Source organism: Oncorhynchus kisutch, linkage group LG20, assembly GCF_002021735.2.
Source record: "Oncorhynchus kisutch isolate 150728-3 linkage group LG20, Okis_V2, whole genome shotgun sequence".
In the NCBI taxonomy this organism is placed as follows: domain Eukaryota; kingdom Metazoa; phylum Chordata; class Actinopteri; order Salmoniformes; family Salmonidae; genus Oncorhynchus; species Oncorhynchus kisutch.
The window spans coordinates 35,326,086-35,342,672 of record NC_034193.2 but is presented as its reverse complement, the minus strand read 5'-3'; the positions used below and the strand labels follow the sequence as shown (position 1 = coordinate 35,342,672).

Here is a 16,587-nt window from a genome sequence, read left to right as displayed (position 1 = left end):
ACGACTAGCTGTTGATGTTGAAGAAGCGTCCCGTCCACTAGATTATACATTACAGTGGCAGAATCACCAGAAAGATGCACATTGCCATCTGCTGACTGGAGTTGGTATCGCTGATAAAATACTTTCAGACAAAAAGCTACTACAAAGTGTAGCTAAATTGAATAACTTTGGTCATACTCACTCAGCACGTGATGTCAATGGACGTCGAATTATGGGCGATATCAGGTCTGTCTGTTGTGGCCGCTATTTCACCCTAAAATAGTCATCCCAAATTGGGTTGTGTATAACTATGTAAATGTCTCTCGGACAAGGTGACTTTTATCAATATACACTCTAAAAACTAAAGGTTCCTGGATTATCCTTTAGGGGTTCTTCAAATTGAAACTGTGGGGGAACCCCTAAAAGTTATTCAAAGAACATTTTGTAGGATCCCTTATAAGTTCTTTGAAGAACCCCTTATCATGGTTCCTCAAATAACCTTTTGGAGTTCATTTTTTAAACTCCCTGTCCACCCTCCCTCCATTATAAAAAAATATTTCAATAATGATAACAACAATATTGATTTAAATAATTCATTGTTTATTTGGTGGCTCCACAAATTTGAATTAATATTTACAAAATAATTTACCAAACAAAACACACTACAAAATTACAACATTTCTGCAGACATGTCAGACCATAATAAATCATAAAATTACTTTGTAAAGTGCTTTTCATGACATTTAAAGAAAATCATAAATAATGATGTACAATAAAAACAACATACATTAACAATGAATCATAGGTAAACTAACAATATTGTAGACATGATGCTAAATACAGAATTTTCAGCTTTAGTATGTATATCGTATCCACTTAGTTATGTTAGGAATTTTGCCATCTTTATGACCGGCCCTGGTAACTTCACCCCAACTTCTCTTCTCCCCAGAACACAGTAACTTAACAACATAAGTGATTCTCTGAAATATTTGTGAAATTTAAGGGGAATTAAAAAATCTGCTCTAGCAGAGGCCCAAGTCCCATGGGGACGTCCTCGAGGGCGTGGATGTTCTCCCCATCAAAGGCCAGCGGGATTTGACTCTCATGGTGAAATGGATTTCCGCCGATGTGGAGTGAAGAGCGGTGAAATCAGTGTCAACAAAAGTAAGAAAAGATTAATACACATACAATTAACAAAGAACATAACAAATGTTCAGCTGTAGTTTTATAAGCATGCACACCTCTGTTTATGAAGAAACAGATGATTGGTGCATAGGCATACCTTGTCACGGACATAAAGGCCACTCGGGTCCTCATTGAAGAGGTTGGGCAAGAGCAGGATCGCTGCTGTAGTCTCCAGTGCTAGTAAAGTAAAGCAATGATCTTACTACACTTGCTAATTTTATTACAAAATACATTAGAGAAAAGGAAGGAATAAGAGCAAATACCTCTTCTGTATTGTCCTTCAAGGACTGTCAAAATAGCAGGATGATGTCCTCACCCCTGCCTCGCCTCTCTACCTCTGCTAGTCCTTGAATTATATTTTTGTCTATATCCATTCCATGGACTTGATTCATTTATGAGAAGATCTGAAAAGATCATTTGCACACATTTTTATGCTAATATATTTCAGTTTGTATTGACTGCTATGTAGGTTAAATGTACACGTCAAATGCAGCTGTCCTACAACATATCTGTACCTTCTTCTTGATCCCAATTGCATTGCGTCCATGTTCTGTCCTATAAGAATTTCAAAGGAAGATAAAATGTGTCAAAGTATAGTCTTAAAAGCATTAAAACAAATATATATACAATTTAATGCAAAATAGAAGAACATATTGGAGAAAGAGCTAGTCTAGACACTGTATTAATAACATTATGCATTTGAATCCAATCTCCAGCTACCATCTAAGATATTAATTTCCCTCCACAAGGGGGCATCCATGTAACGTTTCCAAAATGGGATAGTATTGTACATGTAATGTTTCCAAAATGGGATAGTATTGTACATGTAACGTTTCCAAAATGGGATAGTATTGTACATGTAACGTTTCCAAAATGGGATAGTATTGTACATGTAACGTTTCCAAAATGGGATAGTATTGTCCATGTAATGTTTCCAAAATGGGATAGTATTGTCCATGTAACGTTTCCAAAATGGGATAGTATTGTACATGTAACGTTTCCAAAATGGGATAGTATTGTACATGTAACGTTTCCAAAATGGGATAGTATTGTACATGTAACGTTTCCAAAATGGTATAGTATTGTACATGTAACGTTATTCCCCCTTGTGAGTTAATAGTATTGCATGCTGTAGCAGGCTATATAAAGAGGAAGACCTCCATTGACGATTCAGTTCGTTGTAACATCTCGTCTGGACATGTCACCGTCCTTAGTTAGTTAACGTTAGTTAGTTCATTCTCACAAAAGTGAGACCTGCTCTAGATTGGAAACTTACGTTAATGAGCGTAAAGCCATTTTGGCTTCATGGAAACGATATACAATATATAGGATAGAATATAGTTGAGGGAAATAATCCAAACCTCGTTGTGCCTAGTTAGGACATAATGTTATCTAGCTAGATAACAGTACTTTACTGTAGCTCATACAACGCCGACGGTCCAACCCGACTTTCTAATATTTACGGTAATTAACTATAGTAACGTTACGGAAGATATTCACAGAAAACCATAATTGTCTTCGTTATACATTTTTTGTGTGTTTTATTATTATTTATATCTAGATTTCTAGACATATTCAGAGCCAAACATCAACCCAACTTAACCTCTTTAACTTGTTGTCGCATCCAAACTTGTCACCATCGTTTTCAGTTGTAATTGCGAAGTTCCCGGAAGAAGTCCAGCAACAACGGAGGTTCCTCGATGAACCCACCTTCTAACAACTTCTTTGAAGAACCTTTTGGGGCTGTTTTTAATTGACCAAAACCCTACGGTTCTTAGGGGATCTGAGAACAACTCCAGTTGAACCCTTCATTTTTAGAGTTGTCGTCGGATCTATTTACTCTCAGATTCAAAACATGATGATTAGCATCAACGATCAAGTCAGCTGCTGCTGCTCCAATACAGTATGAGGTGAGACGTGAACTGACCTTGAATCATAATAATTAAGTTTATACAAATGAATTAGTGAAACTGTTAAAAAATAGTATATGGCATATTAAATATATTACTCTATTGTTATCAGAAAGAAACATCATGGAATATTGGACATCATATTAGCATCAACATACATTATTGTATCATTCAATTTCACATAATAAGGATATTTCATATTTTCAAGTTCAGAAGTCAGAACCTGCTATGTAAAAGAGACTGCACAAAGAGAATGCACAATGGTCAATGCTATCCGGGATCCTTGGGACATCCCTACCGTAACCATTTTAAATGTCAACTTCAATGGGCTAGGGACGTCCCAAGGATGTATCTCTACCTGAAAATACATGATCTAAGTGATTGATAGTTGGTATTCAGCAGTCATAAAGCCTTATTTACTTTAATGAACTACTAAAATAGTGATTTTGTCAGACAGCAGCTCTACACTTTATTGACTGACTGATCCATTCATCCTTCCATCCCTCCTCAGCCTTCCTCTCCTCTGAAGACCCAGTGAGGGTGGAGCTCAGTCAGAGAGCTGTTGATGGACTGGTTAGGAAGAACTCTTCTATAGCCAGAGAGGTGAGAGATCACACATGGTTTAGATGGTAAATATTTATGTCCCCTTAGCGGTTCATCACATCAGCAAGAGGGAATATGTTCCATCATCTATGTTTATTTACATTCGTGCAAATGTTCCACTGATATTGGTGTAATTTCTCACCCCTTCTGGCTGTATGAAAGTAAATTTTCCCTTAGACACACATTTGTTCTTTGATATTATGAAGGTAATTTGTGTCACATGTACTTTTCCCCACTCATTCACCCCATCTCTTTATATTGAATCTCTTTTATATTGAATATTTATATTCAGTGGCCTGACTGCATACAGACTGTCATAGGCCCATCCTGGTAGATCTGAACCTAATGCAGCTTAGAGTGATCGGATGACAGAAGTCACATTTAGGTGCCAGGTGTAACTGAGGCCATAGATGCTCCATATCCATTACTTTGAGTGTTTTTATATATAATGACTGAATGTGTTTATTTCTGTGTTGCAGGGGCAGTCAAGAAATGGAACGGCAAGGTCACAGAACATGACATAAGCAGAGCTGTGGGAGACCACCTCGAGCCCCTGGTAGAGCCGGGGGTGGTGTTTACCACTCCTTCAGCAGGCTTGATCTGGTTGATCCATTTGTTTGTTTCTGTTTTCAGTTGTTGAATCCTTTGATATGGGATTGATACTGATTGTCATACTAAGAGGGACCAAGAGTTTTGCGATTGGTCGGTCATTGGGTTCATATATATCTCCCTCACTAACTTTAAGCATCCGCTGAAAGAGCAGCTTACCGATCATTGCACCTGTACACAGCCCATCTGTACATAGCCACACCCAACTACCTCATCCCCGTATTGTTATTTATTTTTGCTCCTTTGCACCCCAGCATCCCTACATTCATCTTCTGCACATCTGCACAACAGTGTTTAATTGCTAAATTGTAATTATTTCGCCACTATGGCCTATTTATTGCCTTTCCTCCTTACTCCATTTGCACACACTGTATATATATTTTTCTGTTGTGTCATTGACTGTACTTTTGTTTATCCCATGTGTTGTTTTTGTCACACTGCTTTGCTTTATATTGGCAAGGTCACAGTTGTAAATTAGAACTTGTTCTCAACTGGCCACCTGGTTAAATAAAGGTGAAATAAAAAATAACATTTTGTTGAAATCAAATCAATCTTTCTTTATACAGTACATTTCAGGCATGAATGCAACAATGGCTTTACAGGACCAAACAATGAAAACAAACATATTTAGTACACAACAAACAGAAGACTAACAATTGAAAGACTAATGAACATTAATGAAATTCCATTGATTCAAATATTAATCGGATGCAATATCCAACCCAAAATTTAAGCTTGTTTTTTAGGAAGGGTTCTGAAAGAAACTGAGGGTGCCCACTGAAAATTGACTAGTAACAACAACTGGGACCTATAAGACACCCACCATGAGACCCACTAAATCTGCCCAAGAAGAGGCAAACAGAAGAAAAACCCACACCAAACTTAAAGACAGGAAGCAAACCTAAAAGGTGTTGACTGGAGCACTGGGCCAGACATTCTTAAATAGAACCTGGACCAGCTCAGGTGAAACACCTTCCCACTAACGAGATGGACAAGCCAGCACAGGTGTAACACATACTGACTAACAAGGTGACACCAATCAGTGCGCCCTACCTGCTAACGCGCTAGACGTGCTAAAGTCCAACCTCAAAACACAAATGGAAAAACCAAAGCCTGTAAAATCTTCACCCTTAAGACAACAAATATATCCTATATTTTTGTTGGACAAGTTTGCTCACCAGAAAACAACTTCCATTTCACATTATAATCAACTACAATGCTTCACCTTCACCATATAGACATATAGACATGGTGTCTGCTGGCTGCCAACAATTGAAGACAGGAAAAAAATATTTCTAAATAATAATACACAATAGTATTATTATTTTTCTCTAAATTCTCTTTATAGAATCTGAAAACTCACTAGCTTCAAGAACTCTAGTCCACTTTTTATTTAACTAGGCAAGTCAGTTAAGAACAACTTCTTATCGACAATGACGGCCTAGGAACAGTGGGTTAACTGCCCTGTTCAGGAGCTGAACAACGTATTTTTACCTTGTCAACTCGGGGATTCGATCCAGCAAACTTTCGGTGTGCCACAATAATCATATTACTTGTATTTTTTAAACAAGCTCCTTATAAACTGCACAAGCATCAGAAACGCTTTTGTTTTGACAAGTAGCAATAAATCACTGATATCGATTAGGGGGGAAATCAGGTTTACGTGATGTTGAAACTAACACAACTAAAAAAACACATGGAAATGGGAGATATCTTTTACCTCACTGGTTAGAGGACAACCTGCAGAAGACAGTCAGCTACATTTTGGAGTGATGCATTTCAAGGGGTTGCATTTTAGGGGTCGCTAAATAAAGGAACACAACACTTATTTGTCATCACTCAACGATATCATGTTGAAATCAATTGTGTGACAGAAGGGAGATGAGGTTGCACGTCCTGTTAAAACTAACAGCTCAAAAACCACACGGAATCTGGGAGTAATGTGTACATCCCTGGTTAGAGGACAATTTGTAGAAAACAGCTCTCCACATTTTGAAGTGTTGATTTTGATTCAAGTGCGTCACCAACGTGGTAAGTGTAACAACTATTTTCTTGTTAGTCCCTTTGTTGAATCTCATAAATAATACTCTCTCAATTCAGAGCATGGATTTTTAATATTAACCATATCCATATCATGCTGAAATCACTTGATAAGGGGGCAAATATTTAGGCTTCAACAATGTGACATTACTAAAATACTCCTACTACAATGTGTTAATATTCTACATTGTGACATTAAATTCATTGATATCATGAAACAACTCCATGTATCTTCTGATGTTTAATCATAATTAGTCATTAATTATAACTATAATTATTCGCCTACCTCCTCACAATGTATATAGATGTTTTTTTCTACTGTGTTATTGACTTGTTAATTGTTTACTCCATGTGTAACTCTGTGTTGTTGTCTGTTCACACTGCTATGCTATCTTGGACAGGTCCCAGTTGTAAATGAGAACTTGTTCTCAACTAGCCTACCTGGTTAAATAAAGGTAAAATAAAAAAATAAGATATCTATTATCAGAGTATCTCTTTCCACATTGATTACAGCTATGAGGTTTTTCTCCTGTGTGTGTGTTCTCTTTGGTGTCTAGTCCGCACACTAGATATAGTAAAACTCTTCCCACATTGAGCACAGCTATAAGGTTTCTCTCCTGTGTGTGTTCTCTGGTGGTATATCAGGCTGCTTGACCGAGTAAAACTCTTCACACATTGGTTACAGCTAAAAGGTTTCTCTCCAGTGTGTGTTCTCTGGTGTACAACAAGATAGCTAGAACAAGTAAAAATCTTCCCACATTCATCACAGCTATACGATTTCTTTCCTGTGTGTATTCTCTGGTGTGATATCAGGTTTCTTACCTGAGGAAAACTCTTCCCACATTGATCACAGCTATAAGGTTTCTCTCTTGTGTGTGTTCTCTGGTGTGATATCAGGCGGGTTGACAGAGTAAAACTCTTCCCACAGTAAGAGCAGCAGTAAGGTTTCTCTCCCGTGTGATTTATCAGGTGTATTTTAAGTTCTGATGAAGATTTTAAACATTTCCCACAATCAGAACAGCAGTGAGATCTGTTCCTTGTGGATCTGCGCAGGTGTTTCTTGAGGTGTTCTGATGTGGAGAGACTCTTCTCTGCCCTGTCAGCATCATGATGTTGTTGAGGCTCCCCAGAGGATACACAGTAGTTCTGTCTCTCTCCTGTGTGAACAACAAAGTCAGACAGATGGTTAAACCTGTTAGGTTAGGGGGCAGCATTGTCACTTTCTGATGAATTGCATGCCCAAACTGAACTGCCTCCTACTCTGTCCCAGATGCTAATATATGTATATTATTAGCATTGGATAGAAAACAATGAGTGGTCTGGCAGACCTCAGTCTCATTAAGCGCGCTCCCAAGAGAGTATCCTCTCGTTCCAGGGCTTTTATTTAGACAATGAAATTCTCCGGTTGGAACCTTATTGATGATATATGTTAAAAACATCCTCAAGATTGATTGTTTTGACTTGTTTCTATGACCTGTAATGGAACTTTTTGAGTTTTTGTCATGGAGGAAATGGTCGCGCCTCCATGAAGATGGATTACTGGGCTGAACACGCGAACAACAAGTGGCTATTTGGACATAAATTATGGGCTTTATGGAACTTTATGGAACAAATCAGTCATTTATTGTCGAACTGGGATTCCTGGGAGTGCCTTCTGATGAAGATCATCAAAGGTAAGTGAATATTTATAGTATTTTTTCTAACTAATGTTGACTCCAAGATGGCGGAATTGTCTAATTGTTTATAATCAGGTACTGAGCGCCGTTCTCAGATTATGCTTCTTCCGTAAAGTTTTTCCGTAAAGTTTTTTTAAATCTGGCACAGCGGTTGCATAGAGGATCAGTCCATCTTTAATTCTGTGAATAACACTTGCATCTTTTATCAATGTTTATTATGAGTATTTCTGGGAAAATCATCACAAATTAAAATATTACTGCACGTAACGCGCCAATGTAAACTGAGATTTTTGTATATAAATATGCACATTATAGAACAAAAACATACATGTATTGTGTAACATGATGTCCCATGAGTGTCATCTGATAAAGATCATCAAAGGTTAGGGATTAATTTGATCTATATTTCTGCTTTTTGTGACTCATATCTTTGGCTGGAAAATGGCTGTGTGTGTTTTTGTGACTTGACTCTGACCTAACATAATCATATGTTGTGCTTTCGCTGTAAATAATTTTTGAAATCGGACACAATAGGTAGATTAACAAGATGTTTATCTTTAATTTGCTGTATTGGACTTGTTAATGTGTGAAGGTTACATATATATTTTTTTTTAATGAATTTTGCGCGCTGCCTTTTCAGCAGAATGTTGAGGTGGGGTTCCGCTAGCGGAACACTTGGCCTAGACAGGTTAAAGGCCCACAACAGCGAAAATCCACTGTAAAAGTGATGCCAACAGCGTAGCCATGATGTTGTACAACAATTGACGCCGGTAATGAATGTAAAGATTATTTGACATTTGTCTTAATTGACATTTGTCTTAAAATGAGCAAGAATAGTCATATTGTCTTGTTTTCACATTAGTAGTAACATAAGATTGTAGACTAGAAATAAGTTACTCATGTTGTTGAAACTCTAAGCAGTGAGCCAGATGACTTTTGGTTTCCAATATAGAACCCTTTCTGTGTTTGCTGAAATTGCGACATGAGGGTGATAAACACACAATTTGATTGCAGAAACACCTCCCTGCTAATGAGGAAACAGATAGATATGGATGTAGTATATCTGCCTGCAACAAAAACGGTGAGTAAAGATTTTAGTTTTTCACAATGTATTCAGAATTTGAATGGGGGAAAACTCAGGGGAGTAAACCTCCATTTCCAGGTTGCTTATTAGTGCATTTCACACTACTTTGGATTATAATTGTAAGGCTCGTTTGAATATCCTGCTAAATATAATGTTTGTGTCATCATCGCAAATCAACCGCTTTGTACTTTAAAAAACCTTCAACCAGTAAAATGCTCTTTGGCTAGTTTTTCCATCAGCCTGACAATGAGGGATTGTACACGGTTTGCCAAATTGGCCCATAACGTCACCTAACAACAAATAAAGGAAAATAGCTCTGTGTGTTGTACAATAGTCTATCCATCAAGGAACAGTTCTCTACACATTATGACCAAAGTAGGGATGTTGGATCCAACATGGAGCACGGCATAGCTGTCTTTACCAGAGTAATGAATGAAGGAGCACTTTGGTTGTTGTTGCATGTCGTGATGTTTGTCATGCGACTGTCATTCAGAAAATGATTTCCTAGATCAGCTGATGATAGTTGAACATGTGACTAAAATAAAGTTAGGATATTTTTTTTAACCTTTATTTAACCAGGTAGGCAAGTTGAGAACAAGTTCTCATTTTCAAATGCGACCTGGCGAAGATAAAGCAAAGCAGTGTGACAAAAACAACACAGAGTTACACGTGGGATAAACAAACAAACAGTCAATAACACAATAGAAAAATCTATATTGTGTGTGCAAATGGTGTACGGAGGTAAGGCAAAAAATAGGCCATAGTAGCGCAGTAATTACAATTTAGCAAATTAACACCGGAGAGATAGATGTGCAGATGATGATGTGAAAGTAGAAATATTGGTGTGTAAAAGAGCAAAAAAACAACAAAAAAACATGGGAATGAGGTAGGCAGTTGGAGGGACTGTCTACAGATGGGCTATTTACACATGGGCTGTGTACAGCTGCAGCAATCGATAAACTGCTCAGATAGCTGATGCTTAAAGTTAGTGAGGGACATATAAGTCTCCAACTTCAGCGATTTTTGCAATTCTTTCCAGTCATTGGCAGCAGATAACTGGAAGGAAAGGCAGCAAAAGGAGGTGTTCGCTTTTGGGGTGACCAGTGAGATATACCTCCTGGAGCGCGTGCTATGGGTGGGTGTTGCTATGGTTACCAATGAGCTGAGTTAAGGTGGAGCTTTACCTAGCAAAGACATATAGATGACCTGGAGCCAGTGGGTTTGGCGACAAATATGTAGCGAGGGCCAGCCGACAAGAGAATACAGGTCGCAGTGGTGGGTGTTATATGGGGCTTTAGTGACAAAACGGATGGCACTGTGATAGACTGCATCCAGTTTGCTGAGTAGAGTGTTGGAGGCTATTTTGTCAATGACATTGCCGAAGTTAAGGATCAGTAGGCTAGTCAGTTTTACGATAATAATACGGTGATTGACAGAGTCGAAAGGCTTGGCCAGGTCAATGAAGACAGCTGCACAGTGTCTTTTATAGATGGCGGTTATGATATCGTTTAGTACCTTGAGAGTGGCTGAGGTGCACCTATGACCAGCTCGTAAACCGGATTGCACAGCGGAGAAGGTACGGATGGATTCGCAATGGTCAGTGATCTGTTTGTTAACTTGGCTTTCGAAGACTTTAGAAAGGCAGGGCAGGATGGAAATAGGTCTGTAACAGTTTGGGTCTAGAGAGTCACCCCTTTTGAAGAGGGGGATGACCACGGCAGCTTTCCAATCTTTATGAATCTCGCACGATACGAAAGAGGTTGAACAGACTAGTAATAGGGGTTGCCACAATGGCGGCAGATCATTTTAGAAAGAGAGGGTCCAGATTGTCTAGCTCAGCTGATTTGTTCGGGTCCAGGTTTTGCAGCTCTTTCAGAACATTAGCTATCTGGATTTGGGTGAAGGAGAAGCTGGGGAGGCTTGGGCAAGTAGCTGCGGTGGGTGGGGAGCTGTTGGCCGGGGTTGGGGTAGCCCGGAGGAAAGCATGGGACAGCCGTAGAGAAATGCTTATTGACATTTCGATTATCGTGGTGTTAACAGTGTTTCCTAGCCTCAGAGTAGTGGGCGGGAGGAGGAGGTGCTCTTATTCTCCATGGACTTTACAGTGTCCCAAAACCTTTTGGAGTTAGAGCTAAAGGATGCAAAGCTAGCCGATGCTTTCCTAACTGACTGTGTGTATTGGTTCCTGACTTCTCTGAAAAGATGCATATCCCGGGGACTATACAATGCTAGCGCAGTACACCACAGGATGTTTTTGTTCTGATCGAGGGAAGTCAGGTCTGGAGTGAACCAAGGGGTAACAACGGGTAAGACAACAACAGTTAATCAGCTAAGACAACAGGTAAAATGGCAATGAATGGGCAGAGAGGGTCAGTTAACTACACACAGGGCCTGAGTTCGAGTCTGTGGCCGACAGATAAACAAAATGGAGACCTGTGATTAATGAACAATCCAGCAGGCATCAGCTATGTAGCCAAGTGATCATAGGGTCCCAGTGAACAGGAATATATGAACCAGGGAAGCCGTTAGGTAGTCATTACTACACTAGCCGAAAGATGCGCCTGGCTCGAGGCTAACTGGTGATAGCTTCGGGAGAAGGGCGTCACCGACGTCCTGCAAAGGCCGGTTGAGGGCACATCGGACGGAATTACGTCGGCAGACCAGTCGTGATGGATCGGCAGGGCTCCGTGTTGATAAAGGGTGCAGGAGAATTGGCAAAAGAGGTATTGTACCTGGAGTAATTTTTTTTGCTTGCCGGGAGATGCACCTGGCTCGAGGTTAACTGGTGCTAGCTTCGGGACAAGGGCGTTAGCCACTATGGCCACTCCTGTGCAAAGATCCAGAGCGTACGGCAGGAATCCGGTGATGTAGTGGCTTCTAGTCGTCTTAGTGAAGAGTCTGGGAGGCATCAGCTGTGTAGCCGAGTGATCATAGGGTCCACTGAGCAGGCTGGGAGATGGGCCTGGCTCAAGGCTAGCTTCGAGGCTTTGACACTCGGTGGCAGCTAGCTAGCTGCGATTATCCGGTGTATTGGTCCAGAGCGGGTATACAGCAAGAATACGGTGATGTGGTGGAGAAAAACAGCAGGAATATGGTGATGTAGTGAAGAAAAACAGTCCGATATGCTCATGGTTGACATTGCGCTGTGCAGACTGGCAGGTATTATCCAGGCTAAAAGCGGCTGGTGTCTGAGCTAAAAAGGTAAAGGCCACTAGCAGTGGCTAACAATGACTAAATAGCTAGTAGCTAATTCGCTGGTTAGCTTCTGATGGCTAGCTGCTGATGGAGGTTCTAGCTATAAGGTCTAAAAAATAGCAGATCCGTATCACATTGGGTGAGGCGGGTTGCCGGAAGGTATATTTAATTTAAACATGAAAAAAAAGATTGAAATATTTTGCAATTTATACAAAAATGATGAAAAAACAACATTTACAACAGCAAACACGTCATACTGCTACGCCATCTTGAATTGCAAGATGGCGTTCAGAGTTTGCTATATCCAAAAACATTGGATATATCCAAAAACATTGGATATAGCAAACTCTGAAATGATTTAGTATTTCTGTGCCGATGAAAACTGTTTTCCCAGCGCAACATAAGGAGCAACTAAATGATACATAGTGCATTTCAGAATGGAAAAAAACTGTCCGACAGCAAGATCCGGTATTTAAGTTGAAGTTCATCATTTGACAAGCGTAACGCTATGACTATAACTACTGTTCCCTGAAGGAGGGAAACTAGGTACAACATGCTATTAAATTCACACCTCGCTGGAAGCCCGCCTTCCACAGGTGATGAGCGTGAGGCTAGGGTTTATTCCTTAAAATTAATACCGCTCTACACCGACCCAGGAAGGGGCGGGGCCAAACAGGTTTTGCGCCTCGTTTCCCTCCTTCAGGGAACAGTAATTATAGTGTTAGGTTCTAATTTTTCTGAGTAAATAACTCACAGACACTAGAGAAGCTTAACCAAGTTAAAATCTTCCCAAAGGGTCGTTACAGCCATAATTCAGACAAATGTATATTCCACACTTTGGACACTCCTCCTTCTCTCCAATCCTTACATCTTCTGGGTCGACAGGAAGAGGGTAACAGGATACTAAACCCTTATTACTCCCTTCAGGGGATCTGACCTGACCTCAACCCTTCCTTCGCCTAATCCACAGATGTCCATCCACTTCCCTTATAGCAATCCTGTGATCTCCTCCCGTCCACCCAGCACATTCCACAGCCACTATGTCTTTCTACAAATCTTACTCCTTTATATACTCTGCGTCTGATCTATCATGTCTTTAATATCTCAATGTTCAAAGTTTAGCCCGAATCCAAAAGTCATAAAGTTACACTCCCTTTCAGTCAGTCAACTTCTATAAAACATACTATGGGAAAATACAATCATTCCCCATGCCGACCTAAACGGATACTAAATGAAACGGCCCCTGGCAGACCAACCAGACCTTACTTCACAAGATGTCAATGTATTAATTGTATTTTGTTTGAAACACTCCTGTCAATGTTGAGTAAGGACACACACCCAATTACGCATATAGAAGTAGGACTAGTCTACCTGGTCTGAGCGCAAATGTAGGCCTATAAATGTGCCCATTTGGGGATGTCTGATAGTATTTCTGATTGTCGTAACGCACCACCACTAATGAGTTCTGGAGCTTCTCAAAGTAATGCTTTATTCACCTCAAACAGCAAGTAAACAAAGTCTAATCAGAATCAATTGCAAATGAGAATAGTTCCTCAAATTATAAAAAAATATTTCCAGCTCTCGACTTTCGATAACCACTCGGCATGAAAGAGAAAAACGTAATACGCTGATCCAGTGGAAATATTAAAATACCTGATTACTTCTTATCCCTTTTACTAATAGCCTACAGCTGTGTCAGTCGAGAACTCACTGACGCGGGAAACTGAGAGCCCAGAATATTTTATACAATTGTGCAAGCTTGTTATATCGAGTTTTGGGCCGACCCAGTTGATAGTTGATCCAATGTTTCCAGTTCGTTGCAGACAGGCCATGTGTAGCCAAATGGTTAAAGGGCCACAACAGCAGAAATCCACTGTAAAAGGTGATGCCAACAGCGTAGCCATGATGTTGTACGAACAATGACATCTGTAATGAATGTCAAGTAAGCAACAATCGTCTTATTTTTTGTCTTGTTTTCACATTAGTAGTAACATCAACGATTGTAGGCTAGAAATATGTTTTTAAAGTTGTTGAAATCCAAAGAAGTGTGCCAGATGACTTTTGGTCTCCAATATAGGCCCCTTTCTGAAGGTCTATGTTATTGTTAGGTGAAGTTATGTGTCCTACAGTAGGTCTATGGCAAGACTTGAAAATGGATTTCTAGATCAACAACCAACTTGACAGAACATGAAGGATTTTAAAAAGAATAATGAATATTCACATGAAGATCAGTCACCTATTGGATGACATCACGACTTCCCATCAAGCCAACTCCTTGAAGGCCTTACTATGACATCACTCACTCCTTCTAGTTTGCAGTTGTCTAAAAAAACACTATTTTGCTCAAAACATTTATTTGTTTGTTATTATTTGTTTCCCTTTAATGTGTTTATACTTTACTGTATTTATATATCACTTTTCAACAGGATTTATTTTTTAAATCACTGGAGGACGTCATGAACAATTCCGACAGTACAAAAACATATTTAAGTGTAGAACGCCCTTTTAAAAATCACACAATAGTTTAACAACTGCAGAGTTTGTGTCCCTGTTTTATAAGACAGTACTCACTGGTGTTAATGAGATCAATGTCCCTGTTTAATAAGATAGCACTCACTATCTGCCAGCAGCATACCACCCTGCATACCACTGCTGGCTTGCTTCTGAAGCTAAGCAGGGTTGGTCCTGGTCAGTTCCTGGATGGGAGACCAGATGCTGCTGGAAGTGGTGTTGGAGGGCCAGTAGGAGGCACTCTTTCCTCTGGTCTAAAAATATATCCCAATGCCCCAGGGGAGACTACCCTCTGTAGGGTGCTGTCTTTCAGATGGGACATTAAATGGGTGTCCTGACTCTCTGAGGTCACTAAAGATCCCATGGCACTTATTGTAAGAGGAGTCCTGGCTAAATTCCCAATCTGGACATCAAACCATCACGGTCATCTAATAATCCCCAGTTTACAATTGCCTCATCTCTCCCCTGTAACTATTCCCCAGGTCGTTGCTGCAAATGAGAACGTGTTCTCAGTCAACCTGGTAAAATAAAGGATAAATAAAAAACTGTATTTACTGGTGTTAATCAGATCAATGTCCCTGTTTTTATAAGATAGTACTCACTGCATTTACTGGTGTTAATCAGATCTCCAGTCTTCTCTTCTTCATCCTCCTCTAATGTGACAGTAATCTCCCCCTCTTCATCCTTCATTCCAAAAACCTCTTCATCTTCTTTCACTTCATCCTCCACTCCAAAAACCGAATATTTCCCCTCTTCTTTCACAGTAACATCTTCTTCCTCTTCTTTCACAGTAACATCTTCCTGCTCTTTCACTCTGAAGGCGTCTTTCTCTTCTTCTTTCACGGTAACAGCCTCACCCTCTACTTGTTTTTGTATTGTAATAGCCTCTTCTCCCTCCTCCTCTTTCACGAGAGCTTCTTTCTCCGTCCAGCAGACCACCTCTTCTTCAGCAGGAGAGTAGCTTAGTGAGCTCATGGTCGGAGATGTTAGCATTAGCGACTAGACTTGTGCTAACTTAACCAGCCAGCAAGTTGACTTACAACGTAAATATTTAACTAAATGGGGTAGCTAGTTGTTTCCACATAAGTATGTTTAAATCATAGTGGCAAATAAACCAGTAAATTGTCTAAAGAACTTGAATGTTCCGACTTTGTTGTCTAGCGAGCTACCGAGGTGGCTGCAGTTGTTGAAGAAGCGTTCCGTCCACTAGATTATACGTCACAGTAGAAACATCGCCTGAAAGACACATATCGCCATCTGCTGTCTGGAGGGAAGAAACGCAGGAGGAGGGATTTTTTTTCTTTTTTTATCTTCAATTAATTTTAATATTATAAAGCAGTTTAGGGAAACGTTTTTTCCTCTCCATTAAATAAGAATATTATATCAACACGTACAAAGAGCAACAATATTTATTACGAGAATTTAAAACTACTCCACATTGTATTACTGATTCAGTCAAATAACTAGATATCATAGTAAGCACCTAGTTATTGATACCCTTGATAAAGATGAGCAAAAATGACTGTATAAAATAAATAAACTTTACTTTACCCACTACCAGGATATTTTAGCCCAAAACCTGGTTTCCTCTTTGCTAGGAGGCTGAAACTTGGCCATAAGTGGATCTTCCAGCAAGACACATCAACACCCACGAAGAAACGGTTAATTGGGCACAAAATCAACATTTCCAATGTCCATCTCAGTCTTCGGACTTCAACTCCATTGAAAACCTATGGTTTGAATTGAACAGGACAGTCCATAAGCACAGACAAAATAAATCAAGGACCTGGAGAGA

At 39.7% G+C, this 16,587-nt stretch overlaps 1 protein-coding gene across 1 annotated transcript; it reads right to left on the bottom strand.

The window, feature by feature from the left end:
• Window positions 1–558: 558 nt before the first annotated feature.
• Window positions 559–16,038, bottom strand: LOC109875999 (zinc finger and SCAN domain-containing protein 16-like). Its single transcript, XM_031798775.1, has 5 exons — window positions 15,395–16,038; window positions 7,149–7,483; window positions 1,680–1,719; window positions 1,428–1,568; window positions 559–1,341 (listed from the first exon to the last, which is right to left on the bottom strand). The coding sequence occupies exons 1-4, from the start codon at window positions 15,783–15,785 to the stop codon at window positions 1,477–1,479; spliced, it is 858 nt and encodes a 285-aa protein (XP_031654635.1). The 5' UTR covers window positions 15,786–16,038; the 3' UTR covers window positions 559–1,341; window positions 1,428–1,476.
• Window positions 16,039–16,587: the final 549 nt, after the last annotated feature.